Source organism: Dipodomys merriami, unplaced genomic scaffold, assembly GCF_024711535.1.
Source record: "Dipodomys merriami isolate MVZ:Mamm:240054 unplaced genomic scaffold, mDipMer1.0.p SCAF_29, whole genome shotgun sequence".
Lineage (NCBI taxonomy): Eukaryota > Metazoa > Chordata > Mammalia > Rodentia > Heteromyidae > Dipodomys > Dipodomys merriami.
This window is the reverse complement of record NW_027204381.1, coordinates 20300281-20324618: the sequence shown is the minus strand read 5'-3', so window position 1 is coordinate 20324618 and position 24338 is coordinate 20300281. Positions and strand designations below refer to the sequence as shown.

The 24338-nt window shown below is 41.9% G+C and overlaps 1 protein-coding gene across 1 annotated transcript in view; it reads right to left on the bottom strand.

Annotated features, from left to right (window-relative positions):
• The window catches only part of Cbl (Cbl proto-oncogene), a 66930-nt gene that overhangs the window by 13300 nt on the left and 29292 nt on the right, over positions 1-24338 (bottom strand). Inside the window, exons 3-14 of the mRNA XM_070038665.1 lie at positions 17279-17425; positions 15137-15293; positions 13425-13546; positions 11789-11926; positions 9420-9507; positions 8935-9066; positions 8378-8581; positions 5491-5622; positions 5018-5395; positions 2632-2726; positions 1024-1164; positions 100-194 (exon numbers count right to left, since the gene is read on the bottom strand). Coding sequence (XP_069894766.1) covers positions 100-194; positions 1024-1164; positions 2632-2726; positions 5018-5395; positions 5491-5622; positions 8378-8581; positions 8935-9066; positions 9420-9507; positions 11789-11926; positions 13425-13546; positions 15137-15293; positions 17279-17425 — 1829 coding nt within the window. The remainder of the gene's footprint in view (positions 1-99; positions 195-1023; positions 1165-2631; positions 2727-5017; positions 5396-5490; positions 5623-8377; positions 8582-8934; positions 9067-9419; positions 9508-11788; positions 11927-13424; positions 13547-15136; positions 15294-17278; positions 17426-24338) is intronic.

Here is a 24338-nt window from a genome sequence, read left to right as displayed (position 1 = left end):
ATTCACTCTCCTTCTACCTTAGTAATCCATATGCTGGGATTAAAAGCATTCACCATTACACCTGGCATGTCCATTTTTAACAGCAGAGAGGCTACTCACCAAAGGTGTTCTCGGTGACAGATGGCGCCTGAGACTGAATATTATACATAGCTTCATAAGTACAGCTATCAGTCTGTTGGTCACAATCACACGCTCTGAACCAGAAGGAAAATAAACACAATGATCTTTGAAAACACAGTTACCTGCAAACTCATAAGACTTCTGTTCATGACTACCCTAAGACCCTGATTTTCTCTCTCTCCCTCTGTTTTTTTTTTTTTTGTCGGTCGTGGGGCTTGAACTCTGGGCCTGGGCTCTGTCCCTCAGCTCTTCAGCTCAAGGTGAGCACTCTACCACTTGAGCTATAGCGCCACTTCCGGTTTTCTGGTGGTTTATTGGAGATAGGAGTCTCACGGTCTTTCCTGCCCGGGCTGGCTTTGAACCGCGATCCTCAGATCTCAGCCTCCTGAGTAGCTAGGATTACAGGCGTGAGCCAACAGCACCCGGCTCCCTCTGTTTTTTTTTTTTTAGGGGGGCCAGTCTTAGGCTTGAACTCAAAGCCTGGGCTCTGTCCCTGAACTCTATGCTCAAGGCTAGCACTCTACCAGTTGAGCCACAGTGCCACTTCTCTTTTTTGAACCCAGGGCTTCATGCAGCCTAGGCAAGCACTCTACCACTAAGCCATATTCCAGGCCCAACCCTGATTTTTCTTAACACAATACTTTTTCTTATGGCATTATCACTTATAAATGTTTTATGATTGATGTTAAACATGAGCACATTCAGAAAGTCACAGCAATGCCAAGAAAACATGGAGAGCAACTGCTTGCAGCTATCAGAGCCTTAAATATTACGGATTAGACTGATATTTAGACTTTAATTTTAACTAATAACAGTACTGCAAGTAGCAAGCCAAGCAGGTGAGGAATGGCATATGAATAACCCATATAAAGGTATTTGCCCCTAAACAGGGTTGTTGCATACCGTGCACACTGGGCTGTCTCCAAAGGCCGCTTCAGCTCTGGCTTTTGAAGCCCTAGAGGTCTGGAGGAGGGAGTCATATACTCAGTGTCCTCTTCACCCTCGCCCTGCTCCCCAGATGGCAGTTTTGGCACTGGAAGAGGTCTAGAAAATGAAGTATAAGAGAAAAAGGATTTAGTTAGAAAAGGTCTCTGTTACAAATTAGGCAGCTTCAAAACAGATATAACTCAAAAAGTGAGAGAGGGCTGGGAAGTTGGCTCAGTGGTAGAGCACTTGCTTTGCATGCCTGAGGCCCTGGGTTCGATTCCTCAGCACCACATAAGCAAAAAGAAAAAAGCCGGAAGTGGTGCTGTGGCTCAAGTGGTAGGGCACTAGCCTTGAGCTGAAGAGCTGAGGGACAGTGCCCAGGCCCAGAATTCAGGCCCCACAACCAGACCAAAAAAAAAAAAAAAAAAGTGAGAGAACAAAAGCGTATGTCACATAAGAAATTAGGATTTAGGAAGACGCATACAACCACAAATTCTGCTTTCATCTGACCAAAAGTGTGGCTATTGTGCTTGAGATGTGTTATATATGGGTGGGTCCCTGGTTCTAGTTAGTCCCAACCTCCAGTAAGCTTCATTAAACTACCCAGTTCTACTGCTAGCACTCAACTTCTTCTTTCACAAGGTATAAAAGAAAAAAGCAGGTTGCTTTCTTTTTTGGTCGGTAATGAGGCTTGAACTATGGGCCTGGGTGCTGTCCCTGAGCTCTTCAGCTCAAGGTGAGCACTCTACTACTTGAGCCACAGGGCCACTTCTGGTTTTTCTGGTGGTTAACTGGAGATAAGAGTCTCACAACTTTCCTGCCCAGGCTGGCTTTGAACTGTGACACTCAGATCTCAGCCTCCTGAGTAGCTAGGATAATAGGCATGAGACACTGGTGCCTGACTTGGCAAGATTCTTATACCCAATTAACCACCACCCCACCCCCCCCCCAAAAAAAAAAAAAAAACAGAAGTGGAGAAATACAATTCAAGTGACAGAGCATCAGCTGTCAGTAAAAAGGCTGAGAAAGAGCTTGAGGTCTGGACTTTATTTTTATTTATTTATTTATTTTTTGGGGGGTCCGGTCGTGGGACCTGAACTCTGGGCCTGGGCACTGTCCCTCAGCTCTTCAGCTCAAGGCTAGTGCTGCTCTACCACTTGAGCCACAGCGCCACTTCAAGCTTTTTTCTTTTTGCTTATGTGGTGCTGAGGAATCGAACCCAGGGCCTCAGGCATGCAAGGCAAGCACTCTACCACTGAGCCACCTTCCCAGCCTAAGGTCTGGACTTTAAACTGTAGCACACATACTCTGGCACATGCACGCACGCACGCACGCGCGCGCGCACATGCACACACACACACACACACACACACACACAACATTCTGGCAATATATACTATGTAAGAGACAGAAAGCAACCAGACAGGCAGGACTTGAAAGCCTAAATCCAAAAAAGAATATACTAAAGTAAGCCCTCTCTTAGAAGTTTTGAAGTTGCGCTGGTAAGATTTTATCTTACCCCTCACACCCACCCCCCAAAAAGTACCAATTTCACTGACTAAAATACAGTTTTAGTTTACTTACCTAGCTGCCAGAGAATAAATAGCATTAGCAGAAGAAGATGGTTTGATTTTGGGATGCTCACATTCTGGGCCTGCTAATGGGCCACTGTTCATATTCTGGAATGGAAAGTGTTGAAAGAACCTCTTTAATAAAGCCACAGCTAAGTACCTCCTTTACTAATTCCATACTTACAGATGCCACTTAAGTGTGCAACCAAGAAATATTTAGCTGAGTGCCATCATATTCCTCAACTAAATCTTTCCCATTCAACCTCCTTAGATTTCTTCTCCTCTTTTGTACCTGTCAGTTCTTCCATCTCAAATCCAACATGTCTCTAGTAAGTGAGGTTTACAAAATCAGTGTGTGTGGGTAGGATGAGATCTGTTCTCATCTTTTTCATCTTCTGTTTGTGAGCCTTATCTGGCTCCACCTAATCTAGTTGTCCATTTCTACTCAGAGAAACAAATCTCCCCCTTGCTTACTTGGCACTATATCCCTCTATAATTTTTCAACCCAACCTCTCCCAAATTGACTTCTTTCCCTTTATTTTGGAATGGTCTCCTTTCACTGTTCACACAGCTCACTCAATCCATAGCTGCTTAGGATCTTGGCTCAGATTGTATTCCATCCCTTTCAGAACTGCCTGCCTCAACTCCAGCTCTCCCTATACCCTTCTTTAAGCTGTTTTACTCCATTGTACTTACCACTATGAACAAATATATTTACTCTCCTTGTTTATTTTCTATCTTCTTCCATCAGAATACAGTGTGAGAAGCAAAATTTTTTGTTGAGTACTCAAATGAACCAAGAAAATAATATTCCTTTCTTATAACCATTCTGATCCCTTGCTACAAGTGTAGACAAAGGACCATTAACCTGTATTTTTTCAATATACTATCCTTCCAAACCTGCATACTACCAGCTTAATGTCTTTAATGCCTCATTTTGGTCACGTCATTCCACTAATGTAAAACTTCCAAATGCTGCTCATTGTCTTTTCTTTTTTTTTTTTTGTCGGTCAGGGGGCTTGAACTCTGGGCCTGGGCTCTGTCTCTCAGCTCTTCAGCTCAAGGTGAGCACTCTACCACTTGAGCCACAGCACCACTTCCAGTTTTCTGGTGGTTAACTGGAGATAAGAGTCTCACGGACTTTCCTGCCCAGGCTGGCTTTGAACCGTGATCCTCAGATCTCAGCCTCCTCAGTAGCTAGGATTACAGGCATGAGCCACCTGTGCCTGGCATGCTGCTCATTTTCTACTGAATAAACTCAACCTCTCCGGAGGAGTACTGAAGGTCTTCATGTCCTTTTTGCTCTGCTCATCATCCCAAAAGTCACAGCATCTTGTCACTGTAGCTCTGATCTACATTAAAACTATGTCAGACTCTTAATACTCTCAACCCATGCCTTAGACATGTAATAACTGTGTGTTTTTCTGGCAGAAAAAAGCAAAAGCAAAGGGGCTGAGAAGGTGGCTCAGTGGTAGAGCGCTTGCCTTGCATGCATGAGGCCCTGGGTTCGACTCCTCAGTACCACAGAAAAAAAAAAAAGCCGGAAGTGGTGCTATGGCTCAAGTGGTAGCATGCTAGCCTTGAGCTGAAGAGCTGAGGGACAGCGCCCATGCTCAGAGTTCAGGCCCCATGACTGGACCTTAAAAAAAAAAAAAAAAAAAAAAGCAAAACAAAACCCAAACCCAGACCCAAACCTCCCCTCTTTCTGTATTTTCCGAAGAATATTTCAGCAGATTCAGATGCCTCTTTCTACAAAGCCCTCATGACTTCAGTAGCTTGAAAAAGGTATCTACTTTCTCTAAAATTTATTTTGACTTATTTTGTCCGCTTAAATATTCCCTAGAAAAACCTCTGACCTGGGGCTAGGAAGGTGGCTCAGTGGTAGAGCGCTTGCCTTGCATGCATGAGGCCCTGGGTTTGATTCCACATAAACAGAAAAGGCCAGAAGTGGCACTGTGGCTCAAGTGGTAGAGCACTAGCCTTGTGCTGAAGAGCTGAGGGACAGCGCCTAGGCCCAGAGTTCAGGCCCCACGACCGGACCAAAAAAAAAGAAAAAGAAAAAGAAAAACCTCTGACCCAGAAAATTCTGTGCACAAATACTTAATAAGCTAAATCACCTTTTTTTTTTTTTGGGGGGGGGGTCAGTCATGGGGCTTGAACTCTGGGCCTGTGCGCTGTCCTTCAGCTCTTCAGCTCAAGGCTAGCGGTTTACCACTTGAGCCACAGCACCACTTCCAGTTTTCTGAGTGGTTTATTGGAGATAAGAGTCCCACAGACTTTCCTGCCCCAGCTGGCTTGAAACTGCGATCCTCAGATCTCAGCCTCCTGATTAGCTAGGATTACAGGCATGAGCCGCCGGCACCTGGCTAGGCTAAATCACCTTTAAAACTGGAACTCACCATGGAGTTATCTAGACTGAATGTGCTTCCAAGCCTTGGCGTCTCTGCTCTGGGCTCCACTTGTGAGGACAGTGTAAATGGAAGGGAGTGCCGATTGGTTGGTTCTCGTGCAGACCAGGGGTCATTGGGGCTTGGAGTAGCTACTGGTACTTTGGGGATTGGCCGGGGCAGCCAAGAGTCCCCAAGGCGGCTGGAGGGGACAGGAGGCAGTTTGTCTCTAGATGGACAATCGCCTGGTGTACAGGGTAGGGGGCGTCTCTGAGGCCGGGCTTCTGCTCCAACAGAATATGGCCGGTCTGGAGGGGGTGGTGGTGGAAGATCTCGAAGAGTAGGAGGTATTGGCAACGGTTTGTCCTTATGAAGGGAGCCAGAAGCGGCCTATGAAAGCAAAATGGAAGAAATCAAGCAAATGCCACTAGAGCAAGCAACAACAAAAAACAATCAGAAAACTACAGAAATGCATACTGCCTTACCTTGGTACAAGGTCCCAGAGCAGACGAGCTTGGAGGAACAGATACTCGCTGTTGAAGAAGGTCAAGTCGTGGTGGCACCGGAGGAAGGGAAGCTTGTGGGGCCATGGAGAATGGAGAGGGAGGCCTTTCTACCTAGAATCAATTAAATGTAACAAGGTACTCTTGTTTGCTAGAAAAACTGGCATTTTCAATTCTTTTTAAAGCTGTAAACAGCAAATACCATGCCAGCAATGCATGGAACAATTGGCAACAGGCCAAACTCAGGTTCAGTGTCACTCAGGGTTATGCAAACCGCTCTCAGAAACTTCCAGAGTCATGAACTATTTTTGTGTTACCATAAGAGGGCACTCTATCACAGATGGCAAGCTGCAGGCAAATGCCTATCTAAAGGGAAAGCTATAAAAGCATCTTGGCAGCTGGGTACCAGTGCCTCATGCCTGTAATCCTAGCTACTCAGGAGGCTGAGATCTGAGGATCTAAGGTTCAAAGCCACTGCGGCAGGAAAGTCTGTGAGACTCTTTATCTCCAATAAAACACTAGAAAACCAGAAGTGATGCTGTGGCTCAAGTAGTAGAGTACTAGCCTTGAGCTGAAGAGCTAAGGGGCAGTGCCCAAGTGCCCAAGCCCCACGACCAACAAAAAAAAAGGAAAAGCATCCTGGCTCTCCCCTACACAAATAATATATTTTAATAAAAACAAACATCCTAGCCGGGTACCGGTGGCTCACGCCTGTAATCCTAGCTACTCAGGAGGCTGAGATCTGAGGATTGTAGTTCAAAGCATTTTATAAGAGACAACCAGTACATAAGTATGCAACCTTTTCCATTTGCCTATATTTAACAAGCAAGGAACGACTAAAATAAGCTTAAACTGTTAAGAACTGTACACGCTCATGTCTACAATCCTAGCAACTGAGATCTGAGAATCCTAGTTCAAAGGCAGACTATACAGGGAAGTTCCAGAGATTCTTATCATCAATTAACTACCAAAAAAGATGGAAGTAGATCTGTAGTTCAAATAGTAGAACACTAGCCTTGAGCAAAAATGCTTAAGGACAAGACCCAAGACCTAAACAAAAAATCAAAAACAAAAGGCTGGGAATGTGGCTTAGGAGCAGAATGTTTGCCTAGAATATATGAAGCCCTGGGTTCAATTCCTCAGTACCACATACACAGAAAAAGTAGGAAGTGGCTCTGTGGCTCAAATGGTAGATTGCTAGCCTTGAGTAAAAGAAGCTCAGAGACAGTACCTAGGTCCTGTATTCAAGCCCTGAGTTCAAGCAAAAACAAAAATTGAAAACAGAGTACCCTGCAAAACACATCAATATGTGTAAGTTTAGAAACCATGTATCCCTCAAGAAGAAACTAAATAAATTATGAGATGGTCAAATCATGTTCTTCTCTTAGGTTTTTTTTTTTCTTTTGTCAGTCATGGGGCTTGAACTCTGGGCCTGGGTGCTGTCCCTCAGCTCTTCAGCTCAAGGAGAGTGCTCTACCACTTGAACTACAGTGCCACTTCCGGTTTTTTTTCTAGTGGTTTATTGGAGATAAGAGTCTCACAGACTTTCCTGCGGGTTGGCTTTGAACCGAGATCCTCAGATCTCAGCCTCCTGGGAGCTAGGATTATAGGCGTGAGCCACCAGCGCCCGGCTCTCTTAGGTATTTATGTATTCATAAAAGATGGTTTTTAGCCAGGTGCCAGTGGCTCACACCTGTAATCCTAGCTACTCAGGAGGCTGAGATCTGAGGATCCAAGATTCAAAGCCAGCTTGGGCAGGAAGTCCTGGAAGTGATGCTGTGGCTGAAAGTGGTAGAGCACTAGCCTTGAGTGAAAAAGCTTAGGCCCTGAGTTCAAGCCTCATGATTGACAAAGAAAAAGAGAAAGAAAGGGGTAGGGAGGAAGAATAGAGAAGGAGAGGGGAAAGAGAGAAAGTTGGTTTATTCTCTTTGAATTTCTACTCATCTAGAGGAAGTGCTAATTTCCTTCATCTAAATGACTACAGCATTTAAACAGTACATACCTAACAACCTCAAACAGCATTTAATCTATATCCCTTGTGCTGAATAGAGTTTCACCTGTATCCACATTCTCTTCCCAAATAACAGCTCCTGAGACTTGCCTAAGAGATTTGATCTCATATAACATTCTACACTGAACATTTATTTAGGCAATAAGCATCTTGCAAGATCTTAATTATTAAAAATTTGAATACTTAAGAAAGCTAAAGGGGGGGCTGGGAAGGTGGCTCAGTGGTGGCTCAGTGGTAGAGTGCTTGCCTTGCATGCATGAGGCCTTGGGTTCGATTCCTCAGCACCACATAGGCAGAAAAAGCTGGAAGTGGGGTTGTGGCTCAAGTGGTAGAGCACTAGCCTTGAGCTGAAGAGCTGAGGGACAGAGCCCAGGCCCAGAGTTTAAGCCCCACAACCAACCAAAAAAAAAAAAAAGGAAGCTAAAAAAATTCGAATAGGAGTATTCCACAAAATCAGTCTTCTGAATTTCTCTTTGGAAATATAGTGAATAATTTTGGGTGTAGACATCCAATTTTTCCCCCTATGGATATGTTAATTTTTTTTTTTTTTTGTAGTGTGGATGATCTGATCTAGAGTTTCATCTAACCTAGTCAACCACTTTACTGAGCTACATTCCCAGCCCTTAAAAACATTTCAGTCACTGGGCACCGGTGGCTCACACCTATAATCCTAGCTTATTCAGGAGGCTGAGATCTAAGGATCAAGGCTCCAAGCCAGCCCAGGAAAGAAAGTCTGTGAGATTCTTATCTCCAATATACTCAGAAGTGGAAGTGGTGCAGTTACTCAAATGGTAGAGCACTAGCCTTGTACATAAAAAGGGACAGTGCCTAGGCCCTGAGTTCAAAATTCAGTCTTACCTTGGCACCTGCCAATTCCTTCATCATGGAGAGAGAATCATCAGCTCGTTCATCATCATCATCATCATAATTTGGTGAGGGAGCTCCTTCTGCTCCTTGCCTCAGTAGACTGCCACTTCCTCTAGGATCAAACGGATCTACCACAATAGGCTCGGTACCTTTGATTTCACATCGGCAGAAAGGACAACCCTGACCTTCTGATTCCTGTAGAGGACACAGATGACAATAAAATATATTTAGAAAAATGGAATTAACAGGCTAGAGATATAAGCTCAGTGGATGTGTTCAGTACATTCTAGGTCTTGGGATCAAACTTCAGTGAAAGAAAGGGGGACTAGGAAAAGAAGGAAGGAAAAAATAAAAGAATGAGAGAGAAAAGGAGGAAAAGGAAGGAGGAGAGAAAGAAAGAGAGGACAGGAATGAAGAAATAAGGAAGGTAGGGATGGAGATAAGATTTTAAACCAGACCAACCTTTATATCTACAAAGAATATACAATACCCAATTCTTCAGTGAAATTATATAGCAGAGAGAGAAAACACATGGTTTAGACCCATACCTGCCAGGACGTAAGACAGGATGTGCACATGAGGTGTCCACAGGGTTCAATTTTTACATCCTTATCATTTTCAGCACATATTTTACACAGTTGGAAGGTGGATCCCATCTCACAGTATAATTCATATTGTTCCTTTGATTTAAAAAAAGAGATAGTTTGTTGAATACAGGAATGAATCAATGACAGTAACTGTAAATGCTAATAAGAAAATTAAAGACTATTTTCTACATAAATTTTACTCAAATAAAAATATCATAGCTGTGGTCACTGTACCTTTATTAAACGAGAAAGTATCCAGTCTTGTCTTTAAGTCACACAGCTTAAAAGATTGTCTCCCCCCCACAAATCCACACACACAAAGAAATTCACTAACCTAAGCAATGGTTTAGAATGAGAGTTCTAATCACTGAAACTATAGTCAATTCTGTAAGTATACTCAAAAGTTTGGCTCTGGTGATATGGCCATATTGTAAGACAAAATTCACCTGTGTCACTTTGATATGATCTTGGGGAGTTGGTTCGCATAAGCCTGTCAGGTCAGGATTCTGATTTCTTCCATCAGGAAACAAATAGCTACAAAAAGAGTAACCAACCTTGGAATTCTTTTAACATCAATTTATAAATGCTTACTAATACAGACAAATGATATCTAACATATTTAAAAAATATAAAGCAAAGCAAAACCACCTTGGGGAAACTACCTTGGGCTTGCAGAAAGGCCATGGACCATAGTTTACTAACCCCTTATTTATTGTAATTAAAAAAAATTTTTTTTGGGGGGTGTCAGTCATAGGGCTTGAACTCAGAGCCTGTGCACTGTCCCTGAAATTTCACTCAAGGCTAACACTCTACCACTTGGAGCCACAGCACCACTTCAATTTCCTGGTAGTTAATTGGAGATAAAGAGTCTCACAGAGTTTCCTGCCTGGACTGGATCTGAACTGTGATCCTTAAATTTCAGCCTCTTGAGTAGCTAGGATTACAGGCTGAGCCACCAACATTCGGTGTAATCCCTAATTAAATCAATGGATGAAACAGATGATCATAAAGTACAAATTCTTAATTTAAACTTAATTTGGTGGTATGGATTTTTTTTGTTTGTTTGTTTCGTTTTGTTAAGAAAGGGCCTTGCTAGGGACTAGGATGGTGACTCAACAGTAGAGTGCTTGCCTCCCATGCATGAGGCCCTGGGTTTGATTCCACATAAACAGAAAAGGCCAGAAGTGGCACTGTGGCTCAAGTGGTAGAGCACTAGCCTTGAGCTGAAGAGCTCAGGGACAGCGCCCAGGCCTAGAGTTTAAGCCCCATGACCAACCAAAAAAAAAAAAAAAAAAGGATCTTGCTAGGTAGTGGCTCCCAGCTAACCCTGAACCTGAACTTAAGATCCTTCAGCTTCAGCCTTCAGAATGCTGGGATTGTAGGCATGCTCTACATCATCCCACAGTCTGCATATTGTTGCTAACACAAGTTTGTTGTTTTGTTTTTTTTCATCTATTGTGGGGCTTTAACTCTAGGCTTGGGTGCTTGTCCCTGAGCTCTTTTGCTCAAGGCTAGTGCTCTACCACTTTAAGCCACAGCTCCACTTCCGATTTTTGAGTGGTTAATTGGAGATAAGCATCTCACAGGGACTTTTCTGCCTGGGCTGGCTTCACAAGGCAAACTTCAGATCTCAGTATCCTAAGTAGCTAGGATTACATGAGCCACCAGCTCCCAGCTTAAAGATACTGTGACAAGAACAAATGAAGCCACTGAGACAATCATTAAATAATCAAGGAGTGTCTAGATCTAACTGCTCTGACAGCTAAGGCAGTACCCCATTCAACTACCATCCAACCACAGAAGAGGATGTAAAACAAAAGATAATTTTCCTAATCATTTCAAAACACAAACTAGTTTTCTGATAAGCCCGTATTTTCTTTCTTTTCAATTCTTTCTTTCCCTTCCTTCCTTCCTTCCTTTCTGTTGTGGGGCTTGAACTCTGCACTCAGCTCTTCAGCTCAAAGGGGAGCGCTCTACCACTTGAGCCACAGCACCACTTCCTGTTCTCTAGAGGTTTATTGGAGATAAGAGTCTCATGGACTTTCCTGCCCCGTTTGGCTCTGAACCTTGATCCTCAGATCTCAGCCTCCTGAGTAGCTAGGATTACAGGCGTGAGCCACCAGCACCTGGCTTCACTCCTTATTTTCATTGCTTGCTGACTGATAATTTGAATTCTCACATGAACAGCAATTCTGAAATAAAGTATCTGCATATATTATGACAAAAGCCCAGCAAAGCTACTCAACCTAAATGAAATTAAGATGAAGGCCACTGAAACCTGCTGTCATTAAGAACATCTAAGCACTATCAGATTGATTAATACCTGGTAATATTTCCTGGTAACTATACATTTTCAAACCTCATACAAACTTAAAAGGAAGTTAATAATTTGGAAAAGGAGAAAGATAAAATGTACTCATGGCAGTAACTAAAGCAACAGAGAAAATTCACTTACCGAATCTCTATAAAATAAAGCTGATGCTGGGCACCAGTGGCTCACGCCTGTAATCCTAGTTACTCAGGAGGCTGAGATCTGAGGATCGAGGTTTAAAGCCAGCCCGGGCAGGAAAGTCCATGAAACTCTTATTTCCAATAAACATTCAGAAAACCCAAAGTGGCACGGTAGCTCAAGTGGTAGAGCGCTTGCCTTGAGCTGAAGAGCTGAGGGACAGTGCCTAAGCCCAGAGTTCAAGCCCCATGACTGACAAAAAAATAAAATGAATCTTAATCTGAATAAGAAATAGAATAATGATGAAGTGGCTAGAGTCTCTAAATCCCCAGACTCTTGCAGAAGATGATAAGCAGTGGTACTCACAAGCCTTCCCTGAAGCCATCAATCAGTGCTTGGAAGAGAGGTTTGTTATGAGGAATTGTCTGGAGAATGTTCCCATCAGCAGTGACATATCCAATAGCCCACTGACCCAGACGAGTACAGCTCAGCCGGAAGATGTAACTGAGAACAGAGATTAAGAAAAGTTTTAAAATATGTGTTGGTATTAGGTGAGAATGACAAAAAACTGATAGGACCATCAAGAGTCACTTCTTGCTAGGCACTGGAGACTCACACCTGTAATCCTAGCTACTCAGGAGACTGAGATCTGAGGATCACAGTTCAAAGCCAGTCTGGGCAGAAAAGTCCCCATCAGACTCTTATCACCAATAGCCTCTCAAAAACCTGTGGCTCAAAGTTTTGGGCAAAAGAGCTCCCAGGGATAGTGCCCAGGCCCTGAGTTCAAGCCCCACAACAGACAAAAAAAGAAGAGTCACATTTTCAACAGGCTGAAGATGAGAGATAAGACTTTAGGGGGAGATTGTAAGTGTTCAACACACTACAGCCTGGCTCAATCCCTCATTCACCCAGACAGATAACATCCCCAATGACTCTAGAACAGAAGTAAAGGATCTCTCCCTCCGCCTCCCCCACCCCTTTCTGTCCTGGGCCTTGAACTCTGGGCATGGGTACTGTCCCTGAGCTGTTTTGCTTAAGCTAGCACTTTACCACTTTGATCCACAGCGTCTACTTCTGGTTTTCTGGTGGTTAATTAGAGAAAAGAGTCTCACAGGCTTTCCTGCCTAGGCTGGCTTTCAACTGTGATCCTCCCATCTCAGCTACCTGAGTAGCTAGATTACAGGCAGGAGCCATCAGCGCCCAGCTTTTCTTTCTTCCAAGATAGCATCCCATTAATCTTAAATATCCTCTTGCCTCAGCCTCCCTAGTGCTGGGATTATACAGGCATGTAATGCTGCATCCAGCATAAACCTTTTTATATTTATTTTTTGCCAGTCCTGGGGCTTGAATTCAGGGTGTGGGCACTGTCCTTGAGCTTCTTTTGCTCAAGACTAGCAGTCTATCACTTGAATCACAGCACCATTTCCTGCTTTTTCTGTTTCTGTGGTACTGAGGAACCAAACCTGGGGCTTCATGCATGCTAGGCAAGCACTCTACCACTAAGACACATTCCTAGTCCATAAACCTCATTTTGATTGTTTTTTGTGCTCGGACTCCACTTCTCAGCTTCCTTGTCTGGCTATTGTACTATCACTTGAGCCATGCTACTAGTTTTGCTGATTAACTGGAGAAAAAGAGTCCTGTGGATTTTTCTGCCCCAGCTGGCTTCAAATTAAAATCCTCCAAGTCTTAGACTCTTGAATATCTAAGATTATAGGTGTGAGCCACTGGTGTGAGCCAATATGTAAACCCAGCTATAAGCTCTATTTTATAGTGACTAAAATTTAAAGTACTTATCAAATCTCAGGATTTCAGTGAGCAATGTTTCTGATAGAGACATCAACTATACTAACAAAATATACTACAACTAATCTACAAAATCTTGGCCACTAGAAAACAAATACAACTCTAGCAGAAAGAAAAGAATAAAAAAGAGGGGGAAAAAACACTCTAGCAGAAGACACAAGAGAAAAAACTGAGCATTTTGCTTACTGATACTAACCTGCCAGGTTTGTGTATGAATTTCTGAAGCCGGGCTTTCACTTCATCGTATGTTAGAAAAGCCATGTAGCCAGGGTGAGTTACAGCGAGGCTGTTCCAATTTCTGAGCAAAGAGGACCAGGGCTAAAGAAACAAAAGATCAACCACAGACCATTTGCCCCAAGACATTCAAGCAGCCTCAGAGCAATGGATAGCAAAAAAAAAAAGCTTCAACTTTCAATTTTAAGTTCTCAATTTATTATCACAGTATCAAGTATATTGTCACTTCAAGGCAAGAAAATGATGGTTAAGATATAAAAATTCTGGTCAGGCAAGAAAAATGTATATTTTATAAGAAGAAACTTTACATTAAAATTCAATAAATCAGACTACAACTCTAACCAACAGTAGTAAGTCTAAAAACAATGACGGGGCTGGGAAGGTGGCTCAGTGGTAGAGCGCTTGCCTTGCATGCATGAGGCCCTGGGTTTGATTCCTCAGCACCACATAAGCAAAAAGAAAAAAGCCGGAAGTGGTGCTGTGACTCAACTGGTAAAGCACTAGCCTTGAGCTGAAGAGCTGAAGGACAGAGCCCAGGCCCAGAATTCAGGCCCCATGACCAGATCCCCCCCCTCCTCAAAAAAATGTGAATGCAAATAAACACCTAAATTTGATCATAAAAAAAGAATATTGTAAAAAATAAAAAATAAAAAAATAAAAACAATGACAAATGAAAACCAGAAAAACAGAATAAGGCTTACATGTGCAATTAAGTTCCAAATAAATGTTTATGCAAATTAATATAAATATATTGGGAAAAAATATGACTAAAGGACAAACCAAATGAGATTTTGAAATCTCCAGCACTTCAATAAAATAGGAAAAAAGTACAAACATACATCAATATTCAATAACAGAAAATGGACAAATTGCATATATTTTATGGTAATTGTATAACCATTAACATAATGCAAAAGAGCCACACATCAGTGGCTTATGCCTGTAATCTTAGCTACTAAAAGGGCTGAGATCCGAGGACCATATTCAAGCCAACCCACGGCAGAAATCTGTGAGACTCTTATCTCCAAAAAAACCACTAAGAAGAAGCTGGAAGTGAGCCAGGTGCTCATGGCTCATGCCTGTAATCTTAGCTACTCAGGAGGCTGAGAACTGAGGATCGACATTCAAAGCCAGCCCAGGCAGCAAAATCCATGAGACTCTTATCTCCTATTAACCACCAGAAAACTGGAAGTGGTGCTATAGCTTTAGCGGCAGAGTGCTAGCCTTGAGCTGAAGAGCTCAGGGACAGCACCCAGGGCCAGAGTTCAAGCCTCATGACCAGAAAAAAAAGAAAAAGCTGGAAGTGGCACTGTGGTTCAAGTGGTATAGTGCTAGCCTTGAGCACAAAGAAGCTAAGGGACAGTGCCCAGGACTTGAGTTCAAGCCCCAGGAAGGTCAAAAAAAGGGGAAAAAAAAGATACAAAAGAAGGATACTCAATAACAAAGAAAGATAGGAAGGGTAAAAGCAGGTCATATAGACTTTTAAAAATGGTTTTTCCATTTTAGATTAAATAAATGAATATATAGAGATTTCTTCATATTCTTTTTTTAGTTATAATTTCTAAAATGAATTAAAATACTTGTGCCATAGACAAAATCCTAAATGCTTTTTTTTTTTTTTAAATAAAATCTTCCTCTTCAAATATCAGCAGAAGTTCGTTTTTAGTATCCTACCTGAAAGAGTCGCGTAAAGATGTCAAATTCAAAAACTGAAATATAATCATTGCAGGTCAGATCAATAGTGGATTTCAGAGCCATGGCCTCCAGCCCAGAACTGATGGGATGTACTTCATGTAGAGCCTGGCGAAAGCTCTTCCAAGGGACTATTGTCCTAGGGTGGGGTTGGGGGGGTGGAATGAGAGAGAAGGCACAAAGTAAGAGAGCAGATCATTCTAGGCACTGCTATAATCAAAGGGAAAAAAAGGCCAGATTAAGCTCACAATATTTCGGTTCTCTTACAGGAGCTGTTATATAGTTGGATTGAGAATAGCAAGAAGGGATTAAATAGTATTATTTCTTAACTTTCTAACAAGTGAATAACAAAGAAGTTCCACTATTTTTTAGCAGAGTATCATAAATTAATCCCCTTTCACATCTTTCTTCAGACATTTCTGTTAGAGAAGCAGAAAGAGTTGAGGTTATCCTTATACTATATGAAAAATGTGGGATCTGTGGCTAGACCTTTACTACCTATACATTCAGCTTTAAATTAAGCATGTAAAACATTCCATGTTCTTTTAGCAAGCTAGACTGGAAGAAATAGACTCAAGATCCTGGAAGAGAGAACTGACAGATGAAAAAAACTCTTCAAGCAAAAAGAACAAGGCCAACAAGACATATTATAGACATATATAGAATTTTCCTGTCTCATAATCTTGGCCTCGAACTTGTTAAAGACATGTCCCTAAGCTGAAGTCTTTTCTAATGTTGTTATCAAGTTAAAGGAATAAAGTTGAACTTAAATCTTTTTTTTTTTTTGGGTCCGGTCATGGGGCCTGAACTCTGGGCCTGAGCACTGTCCCTCAGCTCTTCAGCTCAAGGCTAGTGCTCTACCACTTGAGCCATAGTGCCACTTCCGGCTTTTTTTTTTTTTGCTTATGTGGTGCTGAGGAATCGAACCCAGGGCCTCAGGCATGCAAGGCAAGCGCTCTACCACTGAGCCAACTTCCCAGCCTGAACTTAAATCTTATCATAACCCCACAACCAGGATTTCTGTTAGGGTGGGTGGAATAATGTTAAGGACTGAACCTACTAAAGTCTCAAGCTAAGTGTGTGCTCTATCAGCTATCACTGAGCCACACCCTTAAAGCCTCAACTACATTACTAATTACTCTCTCCTCAGATATAAAGTGGTACTAGGACTTGAAACTCAGGGCCTGGGTGCTGGTCCCATACCTTTTATGCTCAAGGACAGTGCTCTACTACTTGAGCCACAGCTCTACTTCTGGGGCTTTTTGGCTATAAATTGGAGATAAGAGTCTCTAGGACTTTCCTGCCCAAGTTGGCTTCAAATTGCAAATCTTCAGATGGAAGCCTCTTGAGTAGCTTGAATTATAGGCGTGAGCCACTGGTGCCTGGCTAGATATTTTCTTATTTTTGCAGAGCTGTGGAGTAAATGGAGTGCCTAGAACATGCCAGGCCACGGGCTGCACCATTAGTCCTGGAACTCTAATACTATGGATAGGAATATACACTGGTACAACTTCTTTGGAGAGCAACTAGGCAATACCACTCCTAGGTATGTAATGAGAAATTTTATTTACTAAAACTAAGATATGAAGCTGGGCACTGGTGACCCTGTAATCCTAGCTACTCAGGAGGCTGAGATCTGAGGATTTATAGTTCAAAGCTAGTCCAGGCAAGAAAGTCTGTGATACTCTCATCTTCAAACAACCACCAGAAAACCAAAAGTGAAGCTGTGGCTCAAAGTGACAGGGTGCTTGCTAGCCTTAAGCAAAAAGAGCTTAGGGACAGCACCCAGGCCCTGAGTTCAAGCCCCATGACCAAAAGAACCCCTAAGATATTGTTCACCAAAGCACTGTTTTGCAATAATGAATAATTTGAAAGGTAAATGTCTCTTATAGCAGACTGGATGGGGAGAGAAAAGAACAGTAGTCAATCAGAAAGCACAAGCTTCAATTAAATTTACAAAACTTAATTCTTTAAATTAAGGGCAAGAAGTTGGTATTTACCATAGGTAGGAAACGCATGTTTACTTTTCTCAAAGTCTTTACTTATATCATGAATTAAGACTCTCTAAAAAAAACTTGTAAGCTTTAATTTTTCATGTTCAAGTAAGTGATCATTTAGACTTACTTTTCCCCAAAAGCTTTTCTCCAAAATTCTGCAGCATCTGCTTTAGTGATCCGAAATGTGTCTCCTTGAAAGAGTCCACTTGGGAAAATGCCTTTTAGTTCTGCCAGCATATGACTGAAGATCAGGGACAGTTTTGTTAGATTTCGCCTACAAATAATCAGAAATAAAATAATTAAACAAGCCCATTTTAGTTTTAAATACACTAAATTCACCATGATATATAAGTAATATAAACAAGAAAATTAATTTAGTAAGAAGTTCTCCAAACATATTTTCTAGCCAAGATTATTCAGATACACAGAACTATAGAAGAGAGAAGGGAAAATATGTTGTTGATATTGTCCTTATTTAAATAGGAGCTTCAGAAAATTGTTTTGCTCAACCCTCAGACAAAAGATGCAAACATAATTAAACACAATAAATACTGTTGCAGTTACCAGGTTACCTACTTCCCCATTCTAGATGTTTTATTTATTTTTTGTCGTTCGAGGGGCTTGAACTCTGGGCTTGGGCACTGTCCCTGAGCTCTTCAGCTCAAGGCAAGGGCTCACTTGAGCCACAGTGCCACTTCTGGTTTTCTGGTGCTTAACTGGAGATAAGAGTCTCTCAGACTTTCCAGTCCAGGCTGGCTTTTGATTGTGATCCTCAGATCTCAGCCTTCTGAGTAGCTAGGATTACAGGCGTGAGCTACCAGCACGAGGCTTAGATGTTTTAATTTAAAAAAAAAAAAAAAAACCACCCTCAGTCTTGTATTTAACCTTAAATTCCTAAGCCTAGATGGGTACCAGGTGGGTGGCTCAGGGCTGTAATGCTACCTATTTGGGAGGCTGAACTCAGGTATATCGTGATTTGAGCCTGCCAGCCAGGGCATATACATGACCTCTTTACAGCCAATAGGTGAGTGCAGTGGTGCCCACTTGTTATTCCTGATCCTTGGGAGGCAAAGATTGAGAAGGTCATGGTTCCAGACAATTAATCAACTTTTCCCCACAGTCGCCCAACTCAATATGATTACAAAGACACTGGACTACCAATCTAACACAGATCATGTTTCTACTTTTTGTTGGTGGTGGTTGTTGGGCTTGAACTCTGGGCCTGGGTGCTGTCCCTGAACAATTCAACTCAAGACTAGCACTCTACTACTTGAGCCACAATGCCACTTCTGGTTTTCCACTTCCAGTTTCTGGTGGTTAATGGGAGATAAAGAGTCCCACAGACTTTCCTGCCCCGGCTGGCTTTGAACCATGGTCCTCAGATCTCAGCCTCCTGAGTAGCTAGGATTACAGGGTCACCAGTGCCCAGCTTCATATCTTACAAGCATGAGCCACAAGTGCCCAGCCTTCAAAAGTTATTCTTAATCAGGTGAGGATTGCTCTTGCCTATAATCCTAGCTACTCAAGAGGCTAAAATTGAGGATTATGCTTCAAAGTCTATGACTTTCATCTCTAATTAATCACCAAAAAGCTGGAAGTGGAGCTGTGGCTCAAGTGGTAGGAAACTAGCTTTGAATAAAAAAGCTAAGGGAGGGGGCTGGGAAGGTGACTCAGTGGTAGAGCGCTTGCCTTGCATGCCTGAGGCCCTGGGTTCAAGTCCTCAGCACCACATAAGCAAAAAGAAAAAAGCCGGAAGTGGCGCTGTGGCTCAAGAGCTGAGGGACAGCACCCAGGCCCAGAGTTCAGGCCCAACAACCGGACCCCCCCACCCAAAAAAAAAAAAAAAAGCTAAGGGACAGTGAGTGCCTATACCCCAAAGTCTAGCACTAGGACACACATACACAAAGTTATCTTCAAGTTGATAAATACATAACTTGATAAAAACACATGCACTCCTCCTACCCCTCCTGTTTTCTTCCTTGCAATGAGAAATCCTTTGATTATTGCTGGCTAGGGGTTTTACCGTTAACTAAAGGGGAAAACACATGCAGATAAGATCAAGAAACTTCGCAGGGCTAGGCGTACTGCTCAATGAGTACTCATTCAAACATGAAGCCCTGGGTTTGAGTTTGATTCTAGAGGACCAGCAAAACATAACTTACTCCCAGTGAGTTTACTTTCAAGTCATTAGCAGGATGCTAACTTGAAGCTCAGTTATTCATATAATAACCTGCTAAAGCTTAATTCTTTTTTTTTTATCATTGTCACTTTAAGAACTCTTGGAAGTAGACTAAATGCCTTTTTTTTATTTTTATTTTTTATTTTTTTTTAATTTTTTTATTGTAAAGATACTATACAGAGGGTTACAGTTACATGAGTGAGGTAATGAGTACACTTCCTCTTGAACATTGTTACCCCCTCCATTGTTTTCCCCCTACCATCCCCTCCCTCCCTCCCTTCCCCAAGGTTCTTTTTTTTTTTTTTGATTGTGATTAAGTGATTACTTAATTTCCAGAAATTCACAGTATTGTGGAATAATGATGCTCATTTAAAGTCACAAGTTCATTCTAACTTTCCTGGAGCAAATTGTCTATCACAGTCTGTAATATATAACGGTGCTCACATGTTATATACCATATATGTGATCAGCAGCATGGGGATATTTGGTAGTGGTTCAACCAGATGAGTGGGAGTTCTTTGTTTCTTAAGTCCTGTTAGTTTTGTCATATCACCTAACATTTTGGATTTATCATCCACTTATCAGGTAAAGCTTAATTCTTAAAGATCGCATGGTTTCATAAGATAGCCTGAATGACTGAGAAATTATGACATTTAAAGAACAATGCTAAGCAATGTTAGAGAATCATATTTTATGAGGATAATATATATATTCAGCCTTCCTATCAGAGGGTTCTATATGGAGATTCAATCAATGAATAAAAAAAAACATTCAGGAAAATATGTCTTACTGAACACATATGGACTTTTTATTCCTTGTCATTCCTTGGCCAATATAGAATACCAAAAATTATATTTATACTGTATTAGATATAATAACCTAGAGAAGATCTTTATGAAGTTCCTCAAAATATTGAGGAACAATTGCCTATCACACACTTCGAGATTACAGAGTCCCTTCTAAACTGAACAGATCTGAACCTTCCTTCTTCATGAGAATCTTTACCTGGTTTTACCAATGTTGTCTTTTCTTAATTCTACTTGTGGTTTTTGTTTCTTTGGCTCCCCACTCCCCACCCCCCATCACTTTAAGCTATACTTCCTAAGAACATGCTCTCTGCCATTTTCCCATTCTTTCTCTTCATAGTCTCATATTCCTTTGCAATCTCAGGTCTTCAAAATACACTTCGCAAATAATTCTCAAATCTGTGCCCTGGTAGCTTTCTAACTACCTGCCATACTTCCCCACCTCAAAATATGTTCACAATTAAATTAATATTCTTTCTCAAATCTGTTCTTCCTCCATGCTCTTGTATTGAATTACAGCATGCCTTACTTGCCACAAATTCAAAAGCCTAAGAGTCATCTTGGCTTCCATTTCCCTTGTTCTGCTTATCTAACTCATTTGTCAAGTTTACTGCCAAGAGTGGTAGGAATGTGGCTTAGTGGTAGAGTGCTTGCCTAGCATGCATGAAGTCCTGGGTTTGATTCCTCAGTACCACATACACAGAAAAGGCTGGAAGTGGCACTGTGGCTCAAGTGGTCAAGTGCTAGTCTTAAGCAAAATGAAGCTCAGGGACAGTGTGTAGGCCCTGAGTTTAAGCCCCAGGATGTACCAAAAAATAATTAAAAAAAAAGTTTGCTGACAACATTTTCAACCCTACATTTGAATTATGGTTTTGGGGTTTTTTGTTTGTCTGTTTTGAGTCAGTGGTGACACTTAGGTTTGAACTCAGGGCCTCTTACTTGCAATACAGTTCTATCACTTAAGCCACACCTTCTGCCTACCCCACCTTTTGGTGCCAGCAGAGGCTTGAACTTAAGGCACTGTTATCTGTGTTCACAAAGGCTGCCTTCCTTTCTGATTTGTATTTATATTCTTCCAGACATTTGGTACATTTTCTAACCTTCATTATATCTTCAGAAAACTTGTTGCCTATTACACACAAGGTTCTGGGGATGAATAAAGCAGTGAACAAAACAAAATTCCTAGTTTTTTAAAAATGGCATTTACAAGGCAGGCACTGGTAGCTCACACCTGTAATCTTAGTTACTCAGGAGGCTGAGATCTGATGATCACAGATCAAAGCCAGCCCAGACAGGAAAAGTCTGTGGGACTCTTATCTCCCATTAACCACCAGAAAGCCAGAAGTGAGCTGTGGCTCAAGTGGTAAGAGCACTGCCTAGAGCCGAAGAGCTCAGGGACAGCCCCCAGGCCCAGAGTCCAAGCCCTAAAACCAAAAGAAAAAAAAAAAGGCATTTACATTCTTATCAGACAGTAAAGTCAAGTTCTTTTAGGAATGGGGAGGAAGGGGGGGGGGAGGGGAAAATAGGGAAGGAAGAGCAATGAAGCTTACAGGCTTACAGGCCTCTCTGGTATGTTCATCTTAAAGGTGAGTCTGAAGTGTGGCCAAGGATTGAGGTTTCGACTAACCAAGCTATATCACATGTAAGTGTGACACAGCTCTTCAAATAACTGTCCACTGATAATCTACCAGGTATCTTGTACAATGCTGGATCACACAGAATATACATACCAAAAAACAATGGACAGAAAGCTTTTATAAATCTGTAAAGTAAGCTGCAAAAAAGGAAGTTATTGACCTCAAGGATATAGCACTAGATATCTAAATGTAGTTTAAAGTGCTGACTAAAATAGTTCCTGAAGATCAATTTAAGACAGGCTCCTACTCAACTTCACATCCCCCCACGAGCCAGTATACATATCTTAAAACCAAAAATGTGCTCTGTAAGCATCACACTTTGTAACAGGAAATAATTATTGTCAGAGTACGTTGTAATAGCTCTTAATAGAAATTCTGTTCAATAACATTTTAAAGCTTCAGGCTTATAGCTCAGTATCTACAATGTGAAAGGCAGAATCTGTCTTAGTATCTAAAGAGACCAAGGAACCTTGGTGGGCTTATTTGAGCTTAGTATAACATAAGCAGTATTTTTCAAAACTATAATCATTACTTCAATTCATATAATGTGTTCTAACAATTCTTCAAAGATCCACAAAGGAAAGCCAGGAGCTGGTGACTACACCTGTAATCCTAGCTACTCAGGAGGCTGAAATCTAAGGATTACAGTCTGAAGCCACTTTGAGCAGAAAAGTCTGTGAGACTCTTTATCTCCAACAAACTACTCAGAAAAAAGCCAGAAATGGTGCTATGGGTCAAGTAGTAGGCCACTAGCCTTGAGCAAAAGCTCAAGCACAGTGCCCAGACCCTAGGACTGTCAAAAAAAGATCCACAAAGAAACAAAACTTCAATTTTTTTTTGGGGGGGGGAGGTCGGTCTTGGGGCCTGAACTCTGGGCCTGGGCACTGTCACTCAGCTAGCTCTCTACCACTAGAACCACAGCACCACTTCTGGCTTTTTCTGCTTATGTGGTGCTGAGGAATCAAACCCAGGGTCTCAGGCATGCAAGGCAAGCGCTCTACCACTGAGCCACCTTCCCAGTCCCAAAACTTTAATTTTTGTAAATGTTGTGCAGAAAGTTTTCTGTTCCTGAATTTCAGTAGCAGCCAATAGTAGAGTTGTTGTTGTTTTTCTGTATAATGTTGGAGGGACTTCCTTTAATGCTAACCACGTACATCTAAGTTACTTCATCTAACTCTCTTGCTTCCATCTTCCTCTTTTTCTCATGGCTTCCCTATATGCAGTATAATTTTTTTTTGGGGGGGGGCCAGTCATGGGGCCTGAACTCTGGGTCTGGGCGCTGTCCCTCAGCTCTTCAGCTCAAGGCTAGTGCTCCACCACTGGAGCCACAGAGCCACTTCCGGCTTTTTCTGTTTATGTGGTGCTGAGGAATCGAACCCAGGACCTCATGCTTGCAAGGCATGCACTCTACCACTGACCTACCTTCCCAGCCCCTCCTTTTCTTTTTTAATCTTTTTTTTTTTTTTTTTTTTTTGGTCGGTCGTGGGGCTTGAACTCTGGGCCTGGGCACTGTCCCTGAGCTCTTCAGCTCAAGGCTAGTGCTCTACCTCTTAAGCCACAATGCCACTTCCATTTTTCTGGTGGTTTATTGGAGATAAGAGTCTCATGGACTTTCCTGCCCGGGCTGGCTTTGAACCGTAATCCTCAGATCTCAACCTCCTGAGTAGCTAGGATTACAGGTGTGAGCCTCTGGTGACCAGTTCAAGTCTAAAAGCCAATACTAGTACCTCAAGCCTACAGTACTACTATTATATATTTCTGGGTATACTCTCATCTAATAAAAAACTGAAGTTGGGCCAGGAGCTAGTAGCTCAAGTCTGTAATCCTAGCTACCCAGGAGGCTGAGATCTAAGGATGGCAATTCAAAGCCAGCCTGGTATCTTCAATAAACTACTCAGAAAAAAGCCTGAAATGGTGCTATGGCTCAAGTGGTAGAGCACTCAGGGGCAGCTCGGCAATGCCCAGGCCCTGAGTTCAAGCCCCAGGACCAGCACAAGCATACACAAAAAAACCTGAGGTTGACATGCCAATACACAGGTATACTAAAATTCAACTGGCAATTGTAATTCCTGGTTTCATTTCAAAACTAAAAATGTAAACCTATCTTGACAGGAATCACAGTCAGTATTTCAAGTCAGACAGTAGTTGAAAAGTAGCAATATATGAATGAGATAAACAGAAAATCTCGGGGGGGGGCAGAGAAGATGTGAAGGAGAAACAAAGGAGGAGGCAACAATGCTTGATAAGAAATGTACTCATTACCTTGCCCATGTAATTGTAACCCCTCTGTACAGTATTTTCACAATAAAAAAAAAACAGAAAATCTCTCAAAATAATTTTGACAAGTGTATTTACTTACTACTTAAGATACTAAAAAAATTATCTATACTTTGGCATGTTTTTCACAGAAAAAGGAAATATGGAAGGAAGAACATAGTATTAGAACACAAATGAGCCTTTTCTACGAAAAAATGCATTTATTACGGCTTAAGTTCTGAAATGTACCATTCTTTTCTGTTAATGAGAATGCTTCATCCCTTAAGATGTACCTATAAGGAATGAATA